This window comes from Acomys russatus, chromosome 21 (genome assembly GCF_903995435.1).
Source record: "Acomys russatus chromosome 21, mAcoRus1.1, whole genome shotgun sequence".
NCBI classification, from domain to species: domain Eukaryota; kingdom Metazoa; phylum Chordata; class Mammalia; order Rodentia; family Muridae; genus Acomys; species Acomys russatus.
The window spans coordinates 40,315,172-40,332,956 of record NC_067157.1 but is presented as its reverse complement, the minus strand read 5'-3'; the positions used below and the strand labels follow the sequence as shown (position 1 = coordinate 40,332,956).

General features: G+C 39.5%; 1 protein-coding gene across 2 annotated transcripts in view; it reads right to left on the bottom strand.

Annotated features, from left to right (window-relative positions):
- Window positions 1-17,785, bottom strand: part of Utrn (utrophin) — a 490,302-nt gene that overhangs the window by 221,589 nt on the left and 250,928 nt on the right. The window contains exon 50 of one of the 2 annotated variants that reach the window (XM_051164610.1): window positions 16,777-16,966. In XM_051164610.1, coding sequence (XP_051020567.1) covers window positions 16,777-16,966 — 190 coding nt within the window. Of the gene's footprint in view, window positions 1-10,314; window positions 10,521-16,776; window positions 16,967-17,785 lie in introns of those variants that run through there. The other variant, XM_051164608.1, reaches the window with a different exon arrangement.

The following is a 17,785-nucleotide window of genomic DNA, read 5'->3' as shown; positions in this document are numbered from 1 at the left end:
TACAATAACTCTTTTACCAATGAACTCTGGTGAAGAAATGCCACAATCCCCTAGATGCAAGCAACATGCTTTTATACACTAGGTATCTCTTTGCTCCATTATCTATTCCCAGAATTCACAGCTTCACTACAGTTCTACCTATTCCTCAAGATCCATATTGGATATTTCCTTTCTAAACTCTTCTGTCATTTCAATCAAAATTTCCTGTCTTTTGCTTTATCACACCCCTCTGTCACATCCCATTTAGACCCTGTACTATTTGGTCCTTAGCATTCCATTCCAGGCCGGAATATTTGGTCCTGTGCTTAGGCGGATGGGGGGGGGGGTTGATCTAACAGCTTCATAAAACATTTTTAATTGATACATATTACTGTGTGTGACCATGCTAAAAATTCAGCATCTCGGCTGGGAGTGAGCAAGTAAATAAGTAACACCTTACAGTGGAATTTGACCTTGTGTGTAAGAGTCTTTAATAAAGGTGAGACAAAACCTGTTTTTTAGGATCCCAAGGGTGGGATTGGAATGGTCTCATGAAAGAACAGGTGAGGTTAATCCACTAGAAGACAAACCACCTCGTGTGGGAGCTTGATTGTTGCCAGCTGAAAAGATCTGGTGAACAGACTCTGGGAGGAGATATATAAATGAATCCAGAACTGGAGGCGAGGCTTTTTGGAGACTTCGGATAGTTTTGGCTGTTCATTGCTCCACTTTGAGACGCTCCTAGAGAGAACTGCTTGAGGGAACCTTTGGGCGGAGATTCCAGGTTCTGGCTACTCTAGGTTCCAGCAGAATAAATCCTGCTGATTACGCCAGAAGAATCGTTCTTCAGAACTGATGTCCTTATGGTTTTGTTATTGTGTTCCTTAATCCTCTTTTCATATTGTTTTGGTTAGTCGGGTTATAAGTGACGTACGCTCGGTCAATAAGTTGTAATAAAAAATATTGGATAAGAAAATTGAGCCTATACTTTAATTTTATACTTTTGGAGTTGTTGTTATATTCTACACAGGGTATTCTGAAAATAATCAGGATAAGTTCAGTGACTCAAGCGCATGCTCACCACCCTGTAACTTATCATGAGAATGCTGGTAACAAACATGCACCTCACCACACATGAGGGCTTGGAAAAATTATGGCAAACTGAAGCCATTCAATAGAATTTAACTTATGCCATTAAAAAATTACAATGTAAGAAATATGTGTTGACCCAGAGGAATGCATTCATAACATATAAAGATTTAAGGAGAGATATAAACACAAGGAGAAAGCTCACTAGCAAAAAAACAATCCCTACCTTGCTTATATATCAAACCAAGTCTAAGAGTTGCCAGCCACCTCAGCTTGCACAGGACAGAGACATAGGCACTATGATCCTTATAGATTCTGAACTTAAAGATATACAGAAAATGTTCTCAACCTAAACAAGTTCCTTTCTTCTCTTCCTCTAACCTCTGTAATGCTTACCCTTGTATAAGTAAGATTTCTCATTTTATAAAATACCTTAAGCAATTAACAAGAACATTTGCTAAAAGCCTACCTGTAATGTGCCAGGAATGGTGGCACAAGGCTATAAGCTCAGCTCTTGGGAGGCCAAGCTGGCACGATTACTCTAGGTTTGAGGCCAGGCCAGGCTAAGCAGTGAATCCCAGGCCAGCCTGGGCTATGCAGTGAATGCTAGGCCAGCCTAAGCTCCAGGCATGCCTAGGCTATATGAGATGAGACCCTGCCACAAAAATGATTACTTAATTATTTTTTTAAAAAAGCTAACTAATGGTAGACTTGTGCCAAGAAAATTAAACTCTGTATTTGGTCAAAACCCATGATACCAAAATGTGTTGTTCATTCTTAAAGATTTGAGAAATGTATTTTAAAATTTTTATTTCTCCCCATTCTCCTACAATGGTCACAGGATAGTTGACAGGCTTTGGATTTAAAAGAACAAAGCTTCTATATTAGCCTATATTAGTTTAATTCAGTGCAATATAGTTGTTTTGTGGGCTTCAAAGAGTACAGTTATCAAGGAAGAGCCTGGAAATCCAGGGGAGCCCTCAAAACAGGGGAATGGATATCCTGTGGTACTTTTACCTCAAAGTCAAGGGAGAGGCTGGCCTGGACTTCTCCAAGCAGAGCTGCAAACAGAAAACATGATCTGTCTTCAGTGTTCTTTCCTCTTACTCTATACAGAACAGTGGTGTATGGCAGCCCTGCCTAGAATGACCCAGACTTTATCTCAGGAAGCCCAGGCCCCAAGGCACAAAGCTTTTCAGAAACATTCCCTGGGCTATTATGCTGTGGACTTCCTTATTAGGATTTGGGGGTTCCTTTGGTGTTCCAGACTACAAGGACAGTAACAATACCATCTACAGACACAAGAGGCTGTACACATACTCCCTTGGTCATCTGCTTGACCTATGAATACTCAGCCTGTGCCAGGATTCCAGAACTCAGTGATGTTTGGAGGTATTAATTATACTCTCGTTTTCTAAAAAGAGAACTGAGATACAAACCCAGTCAATGGCTTGTCAAAGTGATGTAAAAGTCGTAAAGGACCAGGCCAGAATTATATGAATTCACGGTCTTATTCTAGACTAGGATGAACCCTTTGACTCACTGCAACTCTTTAAAAGTGCAAACAATTTCTAATGTTAATTATTAAAAAGAACACTAGTTGTGGCAGAATAGGAGGACTGTAATCCTATTTCTCTGGAAGCTGAGGCAGGTGGATGCTAAGCTGAAGATCATCATGGGCTACACAGCCAGAGAGAGCCTCAAAAAAACAAACAAACATGGCTAGAGAGAAAGCTCAGTGCTTACGATCACACAGTGCTCTTTCATAGGACTGGAGTTTGATTCCCGGCACCCATGATAGGCAGCTCACAACTACCTGAAACTCTAGCTCCAAGGGATCCAAACCTCTGGCTATACTACTATGCACATCACTATAGACAGACACATATAGATACACATACTTAAAAATAATAAAAGTAAATCTTTAAAAAAAATTGTATACAAGCAAATAATAAGCGAGAAGAAAATATTTAAAATTCCTTAGAACAACTTAGGTGAATTTCTGTGATTTATGGGGCCAGGTTATCACTTCAGTTTACATTGAACATATGTAGTTGGCACATGAGAACCACTGAGTACATGAACTTCAAAGAAGAGAAAATATTTCAGTAAGAAAAGGTGCACCACAGCTGACTCCTTTCCATCCATTTATCTTTTAAAGGAGCTATTATGTGCCTTAAATATGATGATAAAAAACTACATTTGGGTATGGAGAATTAGGCTCAGTGAATATATAATTCAATACTTGTGGTATTGAGACTCAAACCAAACTAAATTATGAACCAAAAAAAAAAAAAAAAAAAAAAGAACCAACTATATCAATTTGCATTAAAATGAGCCAATCCATCCTTTGTACAAAGCTGAGAAATGAACCCATTTAAAAAAAAAAAAAAGCCTATAGAAACTGGAAAAAATTCTTTGCTCTCATAGAGCCAAAAATTGATATTAAAATAGTTTCAAAAATAATGTAGTTCGTTGATTTTGAACTTCTGGATGAAAACAAATACCGAAGCATTTCCAAAACAGTCAGCAATAAAACATCTCTAGAAGGTGTGTTGCCTTCCCTGTACAGTGAAAACACGAGGCAGCCATAACTAGAAGGAATATAGCAATCACTTAAGCTGCTATCTCGTTCTTTACTGCATGGTTCCACGTAGCTCAGGAGAACCCCTATAACTACCTGAAGTGAAATGCAAAGAGATGCTGAATCTAGAATCAGAAACGCTGTTCAACAGTACAAGTTGGCCAGGCATCTCTTGCCCTGTTCCTTCACTGTAGAATTACAAGAGTTTTTTTTTTTTTCTCCTCCAGTTCTTAAGTGGAACTAACAACAATTTTTTCCATAGATAGATAGATATGATTAATAGATAATGATTGATAGATGATAGATATAATATTTATATAGATATAAACATATTTATAGATATATATTGGCACTAATTTAGAAAACATATGGGAACTTTAAAACACTATAAATTGGGCATCTTATCATTGTTTTATTAGCTATTTTCCCACAGGGTCTGGGGGTGTTGCTTTCTTGTTAATTTGCTTTGTTTTTCTATATAAACAATTTTACCCTAATTCTCTTACAATAGGAAAAATACAGACACCATAAATGTGGGCTGAGAGGGTGGCCCAGTGCAGGAGTATTTGGCTTGGGCTTGATTCTCAGAAACCACATAAAAATGTCTGTGGTGTGATGGTGTGTGTGCAACTGTCTCTTTAATCCCAAGGCTGGGGAAGGCGAAACAGGAAAAATCCATGCCTGGAGTTCACTGGCCAGCCAGTCTAGACAGATTGATGAGGTCACGCCCGACGAAAGATTCTGTCTCAGACGAGATGGCAACATCTATGAATGTGGTGGGTTGAATAAGAGTGGCCCCCATAGACTCATGCATGTGAGTGCTTGGCCCATAGAGAGTGGTGCTACTAGGAGGTGTGGCCTTGTTGAAGGAAGGATGCCACTGTGAGGGCAGGCTTTGAGGTCTTATAAATGCAAGGCTGGCGTGTACACACTCTCCTTATGCTGCCTGAGTATGAAGGCGTAGAACCCTCAGCTCTTTATTTAGCACCATTGTCTATGTGCACACTGCCTTGCTTCCCGCCATGATTCTAATAGACTAAACCTCTGAACCTGTAAGCCAGGCCCAAATAAGTGTTTTTCCTTATAAGAGTCTCTTCATAGCAACTGTCTACCAAGCTCTATAATAAACGTGCACTAACATGCAGTAGGAGAAGGAGGTGATGGTGGAGGAGGACCAGCAGCTGCAATGGAAGAGGAGGTGCTCAGTGTGAAAACCAAAGTCTTCCACCAACTGTTGGAGATTGATCCTTGGGCCTTAAATACATATGCTAGGTAAGTGTTCTCCTTGAGCTGCACACACAGCCTTTAGGTTTTAATGTTCCAATGTGAGACAGAGTCTTACAACGTTATACAACCTGACCCTCAACTCACTCTGTACACCACCCAGGTCTTGAACTTGCAATCTTCCAGCCTTTGCTTCCCAATTAGCTGAGATCACAGGACCTGTACCACCGGACCTGACCTAACTACGTCCTCACTTTATATTCTTCCAGAATTTTCTTCAGGCTTTATCACGCCACGCTGTCACATCAGCCATTTATTCATTAAGTGTTAAAAAGCACTGTCTGTTTCCATAAATGAGTTTTGCTACAAATCAATCTTGTAGAACTCCACAGAACTGAACAAACTAGAAAAAGAAAAATGAAAAGCAACCCTCTGCTGCACTTCACATCCTTTCCAGTTTCAATTATTTGGACTCATTTACCTTGCCCACGAGTGAATAAACTTTGTGCAAGTGAGAAAGCTACAATGGCATGACATTTTCTATATTCTTCTATCTCTGGCAGGAGCTCTGCTAATTGCTTAATTTCAGGAGCTAAATATAAACAACTAACTATGCTGAGAGAGAGAGCAGCAGGGCTCAGCCAAGAGTTAAGAGAAAACGGTGAATGTCTGCAGCTTTCAAAGCCATGCATAAAGGCTGGAAATTTCCACTTGGTACTTAATAAATTGGACCCCAAAGAAAACACAAGCCATCAAGCTTTTAGTCACAGTGACGAAATACAATTTGGAAAACCTTCTCCAATACAGAGTACTATGCCAGCTCTCTCTGCAGAAGGTCTTTCTGTTTACCCGATTGTATTAGCATCCCTCATCTAGAGTTCCAAACAAGATTTCAGTCCTAAAGAACCATAACATGTAATTTTGTCAGTCCTATTATTTTTAATCATATAAAAGCATTATATTAAATCATAAGCTAAGTCATTGGTAACACAAGTTTTCTGATTAACAATGTGTTACTACCTAATTAGGTAATTAAAAAATAATTTTGATGTTCACATTGACTTGAGGAATTGTGGTAAAAAGAAAGGAAGCTGCTGCTCCTTTTGGGAAGTCACAAGTCAAAACATGTGACTGTCACAGGCAGAAATGAAGGTCTTCGGTTTTGGTCCTCATGTCAATAATCTCTCCCTCAGCAGGGACTGCAGAAGACAGAGTTAAGTATGTACTCTACCTGGGAGTTCACACCACTCTGATGAGACCAGCAAGGAGCATCAGGGAAAAGAGAGAACAAATTTGACTCCTTCTGCACAGGCCATTTTGTTCCATAGCACCTCAACCTCATAAGTCTTCGAACTGTCTAACCCACTGGTTTCTCATGAAACCAAGAAGGGACAAGTCTTCTTACGATCAACGGGACCCCAGGCTTGGGTGTCCATTTTCTGTGGTTCAAGAAATATGTGTATGGTTCGATTATTGAAAGAAGCCAAGGGAGTCAGATAGTTGGCCTTAAAATACCTCTATCAACATTCAGGCTGTGTCCAAGTCAAGCTTTAATGTTCCTAAACACTTCAGGACATGCTACTCAAGGAGAGCAACACATGCTCCTGAAAGAGCATGGAGGGATGTTTCGGAGTCAAACCTATAAAGCCTACTTTTAAATGCACCTCTGTATTTGCCATGTTTTTAAAAAGACGTACACTCCACCTTAAATGAAACAAACATATCCTTACAGATGACAGACAGCATAGGAACTGAAAAGTCATTTCAAAAACTGGTAAACTGAGATGTCTTCAGAGTTCCATGGTTACCCTTTACACACGTACCCACAAGCTCCATGTGGTCTACACACATGAACATTTACAGAAGAAACTGATTGTGTTTAAACATCACTCGTCAACCCTGATTTCCCAAGCCTTCATTTTACCTTACTAGCAAACCACCAGTCACCAAGTGGTGGGAAAATAACACATAGAAAGAAGGGGTAATCAGTCTGGGTGCTAAGAAGACAAAATTGAACACTCGAACAAGTCAACACTGTGACCATTGAACAGATGATACTTACCATAGCATATGTGCACAATTTTGAATTAATAACACAGCTGGATGCTTAAAATATTTTAACTGATAGGACACATGACAAAATGTTTGGGCACAAAATTATTTTAGCTAAACTGGTTTACATATACATGCTGGCAGCATAAAAGTTATAAAACTAAATCAAAAAAATTTTAAATGCTTAGGTCATGAAGAAATCAATTTATAATACTATTTTTTCAAATTTCTATAATGACTAATACACTAACCTACCTTACAAGAATCTACTCTTTTCCATGTTGATTATTAAATATGCCATTAAAAGTGGCACTGAGGGCATGGGGAGGGGCTTATAAAACTTCTCTCCAACACAACATAACCTCATTAGTTTTCAATCCAAGGACTTAATGATATAAAAGAGACCAAAATAATCACAAAATGAAAACAAGTTAACGTCAGTAGCATTCATAAAAGTCATTTACACCCAGCTTTACCTCCACTGTGCTCTAATAGAGGAAAAATTATACTCTGGACTCATTAATATTTTAAAGAAGCTAAGTGATCTAAGCCAAAGCAGGAGAAATTAGCATCCAGTGTGGGGTGGCTTTAGGTCATTGGGGGCGATTTCAATGCTGCTAATTATATCCCAAGCCAGCAGCCGTTATGTTTCGGTTTTCTGCCCAAATTTTAGGGGTTGTATAATCAGAAAGAAATGTTTTTCAAGGCAAAAGAAAAAAGAAAAAAAACCTGCTTGTATAGTTGGGGGGAGGTTTATCTGGAGCCATAATTTTCTCAAGTTCTGCTAATTTCTGTCCCTTTTCTTCTTTGAAAAAGATAGGGAAAAAAAACTCAAAATTTTACACAAATTTCCAATTGTCTTACATTTATCTTATCTTCTGACAGTCAAACTTGAAAGCAAACCAAGAAAAGACAAAAGAAAACGAAGTGTCTCTGAGAAGAAGTTCTATAAATGACAGATACTCCACACAACAGGCAGAAGAAACACACGAAGGAAAAAGAGGAAAGGCACAAATAATCGGACAGCAGATTCTACAATACCAAGATGAACTCAAAACAGACTTATTCTTTGGTCAATGCAATATTTCTCTCTATCTCTCTATCTCTCTATCTCTCTATCTATCTATCTATCTATCTATCTATCTATCTATCTTTCAATGTATTTAAAATAGATTCTCTCTGTATTTTTATGGCACAACACTGAAGTGTTTAACATTTCCTTTCTAAAAAAACTAAATATAGAGGATGTAGGCGATATAGGGAAAAAATACCCACGACAACCTTTGCAATTTAAAAGGAAGAGATTTCAGTGTCACACAAAGCAAATAAACAGCACAGCCAAACTTCAAGCACAGTGGTACCACTGGTGACTAAACCACAAGTGTCTTCAGTAAATACAGATATCATGTCATTCATTGAGAAGGGCAACTGACGTTTAATTCTGCTACTGTAACTTTTATTTATAATAATATGAATTCGGATCCATTTTTCAAATACAGTAAGACAAATAAAATATACCTGTTACCAGCTCATTTATTCATAGTAATCATCATCAAGCCACGTCCCTCCCTGTCTGGAGTCCCCAGGTCTCATATATCACTGCCTTACATTGACACCTACTGGGAAGTACTGGAACTGTGTGTCCCCAACTGCAGTGTCTGAACAGTAACTAATTTCATATATGTAAGAGAACATATGAGAAAGGTACATTTCAACTGCAAATACGATAACTTCAGATTTCTATAAAGTAACACTTCCGCTGAATATTTAAATCCTAAGTCATCTTGGAGAAATTATAAATCTCAATAAATCCTCCCAAAGAATAAACCTGTTGGGAGTGAACTTCCCCCCTGATTTCATTAACACGGACCCTGCTTGTTTAGGGTCTTACCAGTCAGTCAGTGGCTTTCCCCAGCACCTGAATGTTGCTTTGTGCATAGAACTAAACTTCTCCAGTGGCTGTACAACTCAAAAAGCTCCTCTGCTTTTGAGAAACAGAAGATAAAAAATGACCCAGCTTTTTAAAAAATGCTTCATACATCTATAATGTTGTTAGCTTTTTAAAAAGTAACATGTGTTAATGATTTGTGTATTTATACTGATAGTGAAAAGGTAAAGTAATACACAGTAGCAAGTGCATTTTCCTTCTCCAATATCAAAATTGGCTTTTTGTGAAAAGTGGAAATGTGTTATGAAAACGCACTGATTCTTATAGGAGATGAAACCCTAATATACCCAACAGTTAGCTGTGTACTTTCACAACTGAATTAATAACTTGGATCAAGTTTTAAATAACTTAATACAATTGGAAATACAGTATTTATTCAAAGAGTGTCTCACTACCTTAATTTATTTTGGAAAATCATATTTTATGAAGCAAGTTTCTGAGCCAATACATACATTAAGTTGGAAAAAGTTTAAGACACAACAGTATGATCAAATCAAATAAATAGAATACTGCTTCCCAATGCCAGTCCATTTCCTTTCAGGCAGAGTTGAGGTGTTTGGACACATAAATTTTATATCACCAAAAGAAAATGTCCTAAGATGCATCTTTCCCAATTACAGACAAGTTGGTCCTTTAAAGAACAATGGGATGCCTTCTTTAAAAGCATCCTAAGTAATTCCCAGGGAGAGAGCATAGTACTGTAACGATATAAAAATTGACTTGCTGCTGTTATAATCACCCTTTCACATCATATTATCTCATTTTTACAAAAATAAGGACACAGTATGAAAACTGAACAACATAGATGCATGGGCAATAACGAAAATTAACCTAAAATAGCACAGGAGCTTGTGTTTAAAATGACTGACACCGTGTTTAAAATGTGTAACTGTCAAACAAGTTACCTCCTAAAACACTTCTCCATCCACCTGACCACGGAAAACTGAGATCTTTAGCTTTAACTACAAGATCAGAAGAAATGTTTAGGACGGGCTAAGCTTGTTTTTAAAACGGGCATTACTTTCCTTAATTGGAAAAAAAAAATCAGCTATAAAAAGATGAACACACTAAGCAAGCTGTTGAAAGACTGCTTCAAGCTTTCTGCTTGATTCTGCTAGAGTTTAACATTGGATTAATGTGCCGTTAAATATTAAAATATTACAAAGTAGTCCAGAGGTAACAGGTCTTAACGAAAATAGTTTGTCATCTTGTCTCCAAATAGCCCATCTCAGAAGACAAGGTGGTAAATGATAAAATAAAATAGTACATGTCTTGGAGGCTTAAACACATTTTAATAGAGCCTCTTAACGGCTTTTGCAATCAGTTGCCAAGAAAGGGAGGTTTTCCTTTCCTTACTAAGACCCCGAAAAGATGAGTATTTCTCAGGCAGGCAACAGGGATTCCTTAGATACCGGACTCCCTGTTTCCAGTCAGTTACCTTGCAGAGCTTCTGGTACCGCGGAGAGGAAACTGCCATCCTTTGCAAACGATGTAACAAAACCACAACTTTCTGCAGGGACGTTCTCACCACGGCCATCATTTTAAGTTTACCACACTTCTGAAGAGTCCTCAGAATTTGCATTATAAATGAAGAGCAGCGATCATTTCCTCCCGGTCACTGGACAATGATTTGCCAGTTCTCTGAGCATGCTCGTTTCCAGAAATGCATTTCAAAGATACAAGGGGGGCGGGGGAGGGGGGCTTAAGGTTCTAGAGAAAAGGAAGCTGGGAGTCCATCAACTTCTTGATTTGACAAAAACACTGACGACCGCCACCCAGACAGCCTCCAGCAGATGCTCACAGCCAGGACCTGCTCAGCCTGGCGTGGCCAGAAATGAAGCAAGTTGCAGGGCAGCCAAGCGCTGCCGGCTGCAGGGAAGGAGAGCGCTCCGGAGCCAAGAGGATATTAAGTGAGACACTAAAGCAGAAGCTACAAAGCCCACTTCCCCCGGGGACGAAGAGTGAACACCATCACTGCCACGGTGCATGCCTGGTAGCTGGTTTACATGAGGAGACCGAGTGGCAGGGAGCCTGGAGCTCTACAGAGGGATGCGAGCACTCCCAGCGGAACGCGGCTCAGCCTGTGCTAGCGGGATGAGTAGAAGAAATACTGAGGGGCACAGAGGGACCTGTGTGAAGGACCAGAGCGCACACACTCCGTGCTAATAAATCACCATGAGCCAGACTGGGCACAGCACCATCTAAAACAAAACCTTATTTACCGAGATACAGGTTTACCTGAGCCCCAAAGGCAGAGCTGAAAAATGGGCTGCCAGGTCCCCGTGCAGGAGGAAATCATGCTAGAAATCAAATAGGCTCCCTCTAAGTAAACAGCCAAGTTAATAAAGAGAAGAAACGTGCATGGCCAACTCCTCCATCTCCCTCTTAGATAGACAGCAGCTTCATGATCTCATATTGTTTGTCATAACACTGTTTTAATTTCATGAATAGGAAATCCAAGACGACAATTGTATAATGTCATAGGAAGGGCCGGTGCAGCAGATTGGTGTGTGTGTGTGTGTGTGTGTGTGTGTGTGTGTGTGTGTGTGTGTGTGTGTACGTTTTGCATTATGAAATGCTTGGCACACTGCCTTAGAGGACCAGACTATCCCAGATGATTAAGTGGCTGGGTAAAAGGGCACAGCCAGCAACAAACCCCATGTGTTCCTCATTACCACCGTCCTGCCTGCTCTAACAGTCCAGGGAACACTCACTGCCCGTTCACCTCTCTGGCATCTTCCAGAACTTCTTTTCCTGCCCCTGTCTCCTCAGTCCTTCACTCTGGTGTGATTTAAAGTCTCCGGTGGGGTCTGATAGGCAGGTTCATCAGGAAGCTTCTGCCTGCATATATTTCCCATCAGCTCCTTATTGGGAATCTATACTGCCTCCCCCTGGTGAGGCTGACAAAGCCGAAAACAGTGCATTACGACTATTTAAAACGCTAGTTCTTAGGCAAATAGGAAGAAACACATGAGTGATGGATCATGGTCAAGAGTCCAAAGGGTTGAGAATGGGGACTGACCCTAGAGGCGAAAGTGGATTTCTGAAGCGGTAAATGGTCTACATTGGCAGTACCTATCACGACGCACCTCTGAGTGTACAAAACAACAACAAACTCCTGACCTATAGAATGTAAACATACGGTGCAGTATGTGAATAACAGGCAGAAGACTAGCTATAAAAACACAAACTTGCAAGTTGAGCATCTTTTACCTGAAACGCTTGGGCCCGTGAGTGTTTGAAGCTTTAAGGTTTTCACATTATGGAATGACATATTTGCATGAATGTAATGAGGCATTCCAGACTCAGGCCCACACACAACAGTCAACTGTGTTTCACAAACCTTCTGCATCAACCCTGAGCATGATTTTTATAATATTATTACTGATTCCGTGCATGGACTGATTATCATGGTATGGAATTCTTCCCCGGGGCTTCATGTCACCATTCAACAACTATTGGATTTTATAGGATCTTGGTTTCAGTTTTTTTTTTTTTTTTAATTAGGAATGTTTAACTTGGGTGTTTACCCCATAAGCACACCATTGAGTACAGGGAAAGAGCTAAAGGATCTTCTGTCTTCTACGAGACAGAAGTGGAAAAACCAGGTGGGCAGCAAGCACAGGGCAGGACAGTACAAAGATTCTAAAACACAAGGTCTTGCAGATCCAGCCCGTTCTTACACCCACCCCAGAGAGGCCATGAGGAATCTCAAGTTTATGTGGCAAAGAACCAACGCTTCTCTCAATCAATACTGCTAGAATATACAGCTTAAGTTACAAATGTAATTAAAATAATGAATGTCCTAGACTGTGGCAATGAAAATTAAGATGAATGTGTCAATTAATAAATTGGTTTTTAAATCAACAACAGCTTCTTCTTAAATAAATAAAGAGCCAAATTTGGCAGCTTCCCCCAGGGGCCTCATTCTGATTTAATCCAGATAGAACTTGCCATCCCTTCACAGTCCAAACAAGTTTGTATTCTTGCTCTGACACCTTCTTCTGCTCTGCTCCCAACCTCACCCTGGACCACCACACAGAATTTCATTTTCACTCCCTCCCAACCAAGGCCTTAGATTCATGACAGTGCTATCACTTCTGGCACACAAAGCTACCTAAGTGTCTTAGTAGGCTCCCTTTTGTCTCTGTCATGGCGTGCAAAGCCATCAACTAGATTCCTTTCTGTGAGAGCCTTAACACCTTACTCTATTGTTTATTCCCCTTTATGACAGCTCCCATCCCAAGCAGATTAAACATAATATACATTGCCATGTTCACAAGGCCCTCCATGAACTGTTCAGCCCTCAAGGAGCTTCTCTCTCCAACAAGTTCTCAAGATCAAGTTTTTTCTTGCTGAAAGACCCCTGATGAGGACAAAAACCAAAACATAAATACAAGAGTCAAAGTGATCACCTGTCCTTAAAAGAAATGGCATGCTGCATATCATAGGCCTAGGAAGTCTTTATCTATCCTCTGTGCTTTCAAACCCTTCTTTATTAAAATATATTCAGGATCATCTTTAAATTGAACATGGTATAAACTGTATCTCCATGAAATACATCTATGGCTTTACCTCTGTGTGGCACAAGATGTGAATCCAATATAAACAGTGAACATTCACTTAAGGACAAATAGATGACAGATAGAGATAGATAGATAGATAATAGATGTATAGATTATAGATAGACATTGATGATGATGATGTAGATAGATATTGATAGATGATATATACAGAGATAGAGATGATAGAGATTGATGATTGGTAGATAGATAGATAGATAGATAGATAGATAGATAGATAGATAGATAGACAGATATTCATAGATGGTAGATACATAAGTAGAGATGATGGATAGAGATTGATAAAGGTAGATAGATAGATAGATAGATAGATAGATGGATGATAGATATTCATAGATGATGGATAAAAGTACATAATGGTAGATAGATAGATAGATAGATAGATAGATAAGCAGACAGATGGATGATAGATAAACACACTGATGGATGACAAGATAGTTCCATCTAGCCCCTAACCACACAACACAAACACATTTTAGTAATCACAGCATCTTATACAGAAATCTCAGGCGGCTTCCCACTACCTGTAGTTCAACACCAGCAAATCTATTTCATGATTTCAGGTATTCATTGGTTTCTTCACACATCTTTGCATTTCTGAACAAGGTCCCATTGAAAATCACTCACACAACTGAGAATAATCTACAAGCCCATGGGAAAAGTGAAGTTCCTTTCTCTCAGAGATGGTCAGCCAGTGATACTGTCTCTAAAACCCATCTTCCTCTAAGGTGCCAAAAATGAAGTCATGTAATTTTTTTTAAGTAAATCAAAGCGAGAACTGTAAAGTAAGACATCCAATATGGGAGAGCAAAAGGTGAAAATACTGTGAATTACCGTAATGTGAGGGATCCCGAGGACAAACAAATGCACATTTTCTTCAGATAAACAGATGTCTGACTCATCTGGTAGCAGAGGCCCTCCTTCATACAAACCCAAAAAGACCATTTTGGCAACATTAAAGTATTTTTGAGAAGCAATTACAATACATATTATCCCTTTGTATTTTAGCCGGAAGCCTCTTGGATTGTCAGTGTTTGCCATAAAACAAGTAATCCCCCAGCTTAGTTATTTTTATTTAAAAGTTTCCTACCATTTCCATTTAAATTTATTTCTCCCATAGCTTGAATATTCATTAAATATTGAGAGGAACTGGAGCTATGGTAAGAATATATCCTAAGAGAAATGTGTGAGAAAAATCATTAGACCCTCCAGCAGGCCTGCGTTCTGCTGGTGGCAGTCATTAGCGGGGTTCATTTGGAGCCTTCTTTCCTCACTGTAAGTTGCTGCTTACTGGAGTGCATAGTCGAATAGCATAGAAATTAACAGTATTACCTAAATTAAATATCCGTGATCATGTGTAGATCAAATTTATAGTTGTTTAAATCACAAAAGCAGCACAGTCTAGCATCTACCAACATCGAATGCCTACTGTAGTCTCCCAAAATCCAGATGTTCTCAAAATATGTTAGCAATTCACATTAATGGCTACATTCTGAGAATCCAGAGGGTGAAACAAAAGAGCACATTTAACTCTGATGCTTGCCTGGTCACTCTCATCTCCAAATCACAAAAGCAGAGTGCAACGAATGAGAAATAAGCAACGAGCAAACAGACGCTTTCCTTGCCTTGATATTTGCTTTTCCTTTCTTCTTTAACATTTGTTTGTGTTGGCTAAGGCGCACATGTGTGCATGTGTAGATGTGATGAGTGCGCTTGGCCATTCGTGAGTGTGTGGGGTGAGGGGCTGGCATCAGATGTCTTCCACCATCACTCACCACTCCATTTTTTGAAACATGGTCTCTCACACAACCTGGAGCTCACAGTTTGGGGCCGACTGGCTGGCCACTGAGCCCTGGGATCACCTGTCTCCACCCTCTCTACCCTTGGGCTAGGGACACACCATAGGACTATAAGGTTACCACACACTAGGCCTCTGACATGAGCTCAAGCAACCCAAACTCGGGTCTTAACACATTTACGGCCAACACTTTGCCCACTAAGCCACTCTTCCAAGGCCCTGATTTTCCTTAGTCTCAGTATAAGACGGGAACAGCATCACACAGAAGGATGAGTCATATGTAAGCCCATTCTAAACAGCTTACTTTTCTAAGTGTGTGTGCGTGGGGGGGGGGGGGTGGGGAGGGAGGGGGGGGGTTCGTTTGTAGGAGGGTATAGCCATGGCACTCATTTTAACACAATGAATGTTGAATGACAATTATTTTTAACTTAGAAATTTTAAGAGCAGTAGATCCAAGAAAGCCTCTAGACCTTTAATCAAGACATACATATTGGCTGACATTTTACAATAAGGTCTTTTAGATGTTTCAAGAGAAAAGAATTCCTGAGAATGGATTCCAAAAATAGTTAATGGTACTGAATTTGAACTGCAGAAGTCAAAAGCAGGCACATTTACTTGGAATTTTCTCATGGGACACCGTGTCAACAATAAGACTGGCATTCTCCATGATCAAAGAACTCTGTGACCAACTAGGGTAGGTAAAAACATGCATCAGATGACAGTGGAATGCGTGTTCACCAGAATATTAGAAAACACTAGGCAACATGATGAATTCATGTGTTTGCAAATAACTCAGAACATGCAGAAGAAATGAGATGTACAGCCGTGTCACACAAGAGACACCTCACTGAAGTTACTCTGGAATGAAGTTGTAACGGAGAAGGGTTCTCTCTGATTATTGACAAGGGGAGGTCAATGCACATACCCACAATAAGAGAAGGAGACTCAAGAGCACAGAAGGGCCAGGGTTTGGAATGGGTAGAGAGATGTTAGCATGCTTCATAAAATTACACACTAATTTCTTTTTTAAAAAGGCTTTAATATTATCACATTTCTCAGAGTGAAATTCAAACCTCAGACTATGTATGTAATAATGGTTATAAAGTAAATACATAAATAGTGCCTTTGAGCCTAAGAGGCCTGGCTGTAACTGAAACACAGAGATTTGGAGTTTCTATAGCAAGTCTTTATAATATTATTAGTATACTGTTTATTATAAATAGTATATGTACTATTTATTAGAAGGGGAAATGCCCTTACAATTTAATTTTCAATAGCACTAATGGTAAAAGGGTTTAAAATGACAGAAAACCAAGCAGCCCGGAGTCTCCACCTCTAAATATACAATTATTATTTTCATAAAACAAGAGGTATCTTTACCCTAATACCCTAAGTCATTGGAGAACATGGATTTAATACCTGAATGAGTAGACAGCCTCCTCTTAGAACAGTAATCAGTGCCCAGGGGCCACAGGTGACTCAGTAGGAGACTGCTGCCTGTGGCGGCCCACACACTTACCAGCATCTGCTGTCTGAGCTGCCTGGCCAGGACGCTGTCCTGAAGAGCATTCTCCCGCTGAGAGGCATCCGCAAGGACATTCGCTGTGGTTTCAGCTTCCTGAAGCCACTTGACAAAGTTCTCCAGGTCTCTACGACAGGTCTGCACTGTCCGCAGCTCGGCTTCCAAGGCACTCTGCCTGTCAGCGATGCTGAAAGAAACAAAGGCACAGCTCTGGGACTTGCAAGGCGACATTGTACATCATATGCACCCAAGACAAAGTTAACAGATTGTTTCCGAGGAAGTTCCACCCTTTAAGCCATCAAATGCAACTGTGTGATTATTCTTCTATAGGTATGAAATGATCCTTAAGGAAGGTGCCCAGTGATTGGTGAGATACCAGTACAGACACAAAGAAATAGTAACAAAACCACATCCATACCATAAAATAATTGTCCCTGCATGCTATATATCATACTTGTGCATTTGCTATTTCTAATAGAGTTATGCCAATATCTATGGGCTGCCATAAAAGGTTTATCAATCAAAAGGCAATATCAAACATAGTCACACATCACTCACTGAATGAGAAAGGGGAAAATCAAAAGAAATATTTAAGATTTATAAACAAATAACGTAAGGGCTAATGTGTACAGCTCAAAGATATAGCCCTGGCCTAATATTCACAAATCCTCAACACTACAAAGGAAATAACAACTTTTGGGCTTTGCTAATAATCCAAGTAAATACAAGTTGATTTAATAATATTTGATTCAACATACTTAAAACCATAATAATATTTAGTAATGGTAATGTGATACTTAACAATATTTGGAAGATACTGGACAAACAAGCTTTCATGAATATTTCATAAGTTCTACATCAAAACTAGAGCACTGAAAGTTATGTAAATTGGACGAGATACACACCTGTAAAGTCAACATTTAAAACTTTATATACCTCAAAGGTTAAAAATGAAAAACAGACAAATCATTTTTTTTTTAATGGGTCCTGGGCTGGAAAAATGGAT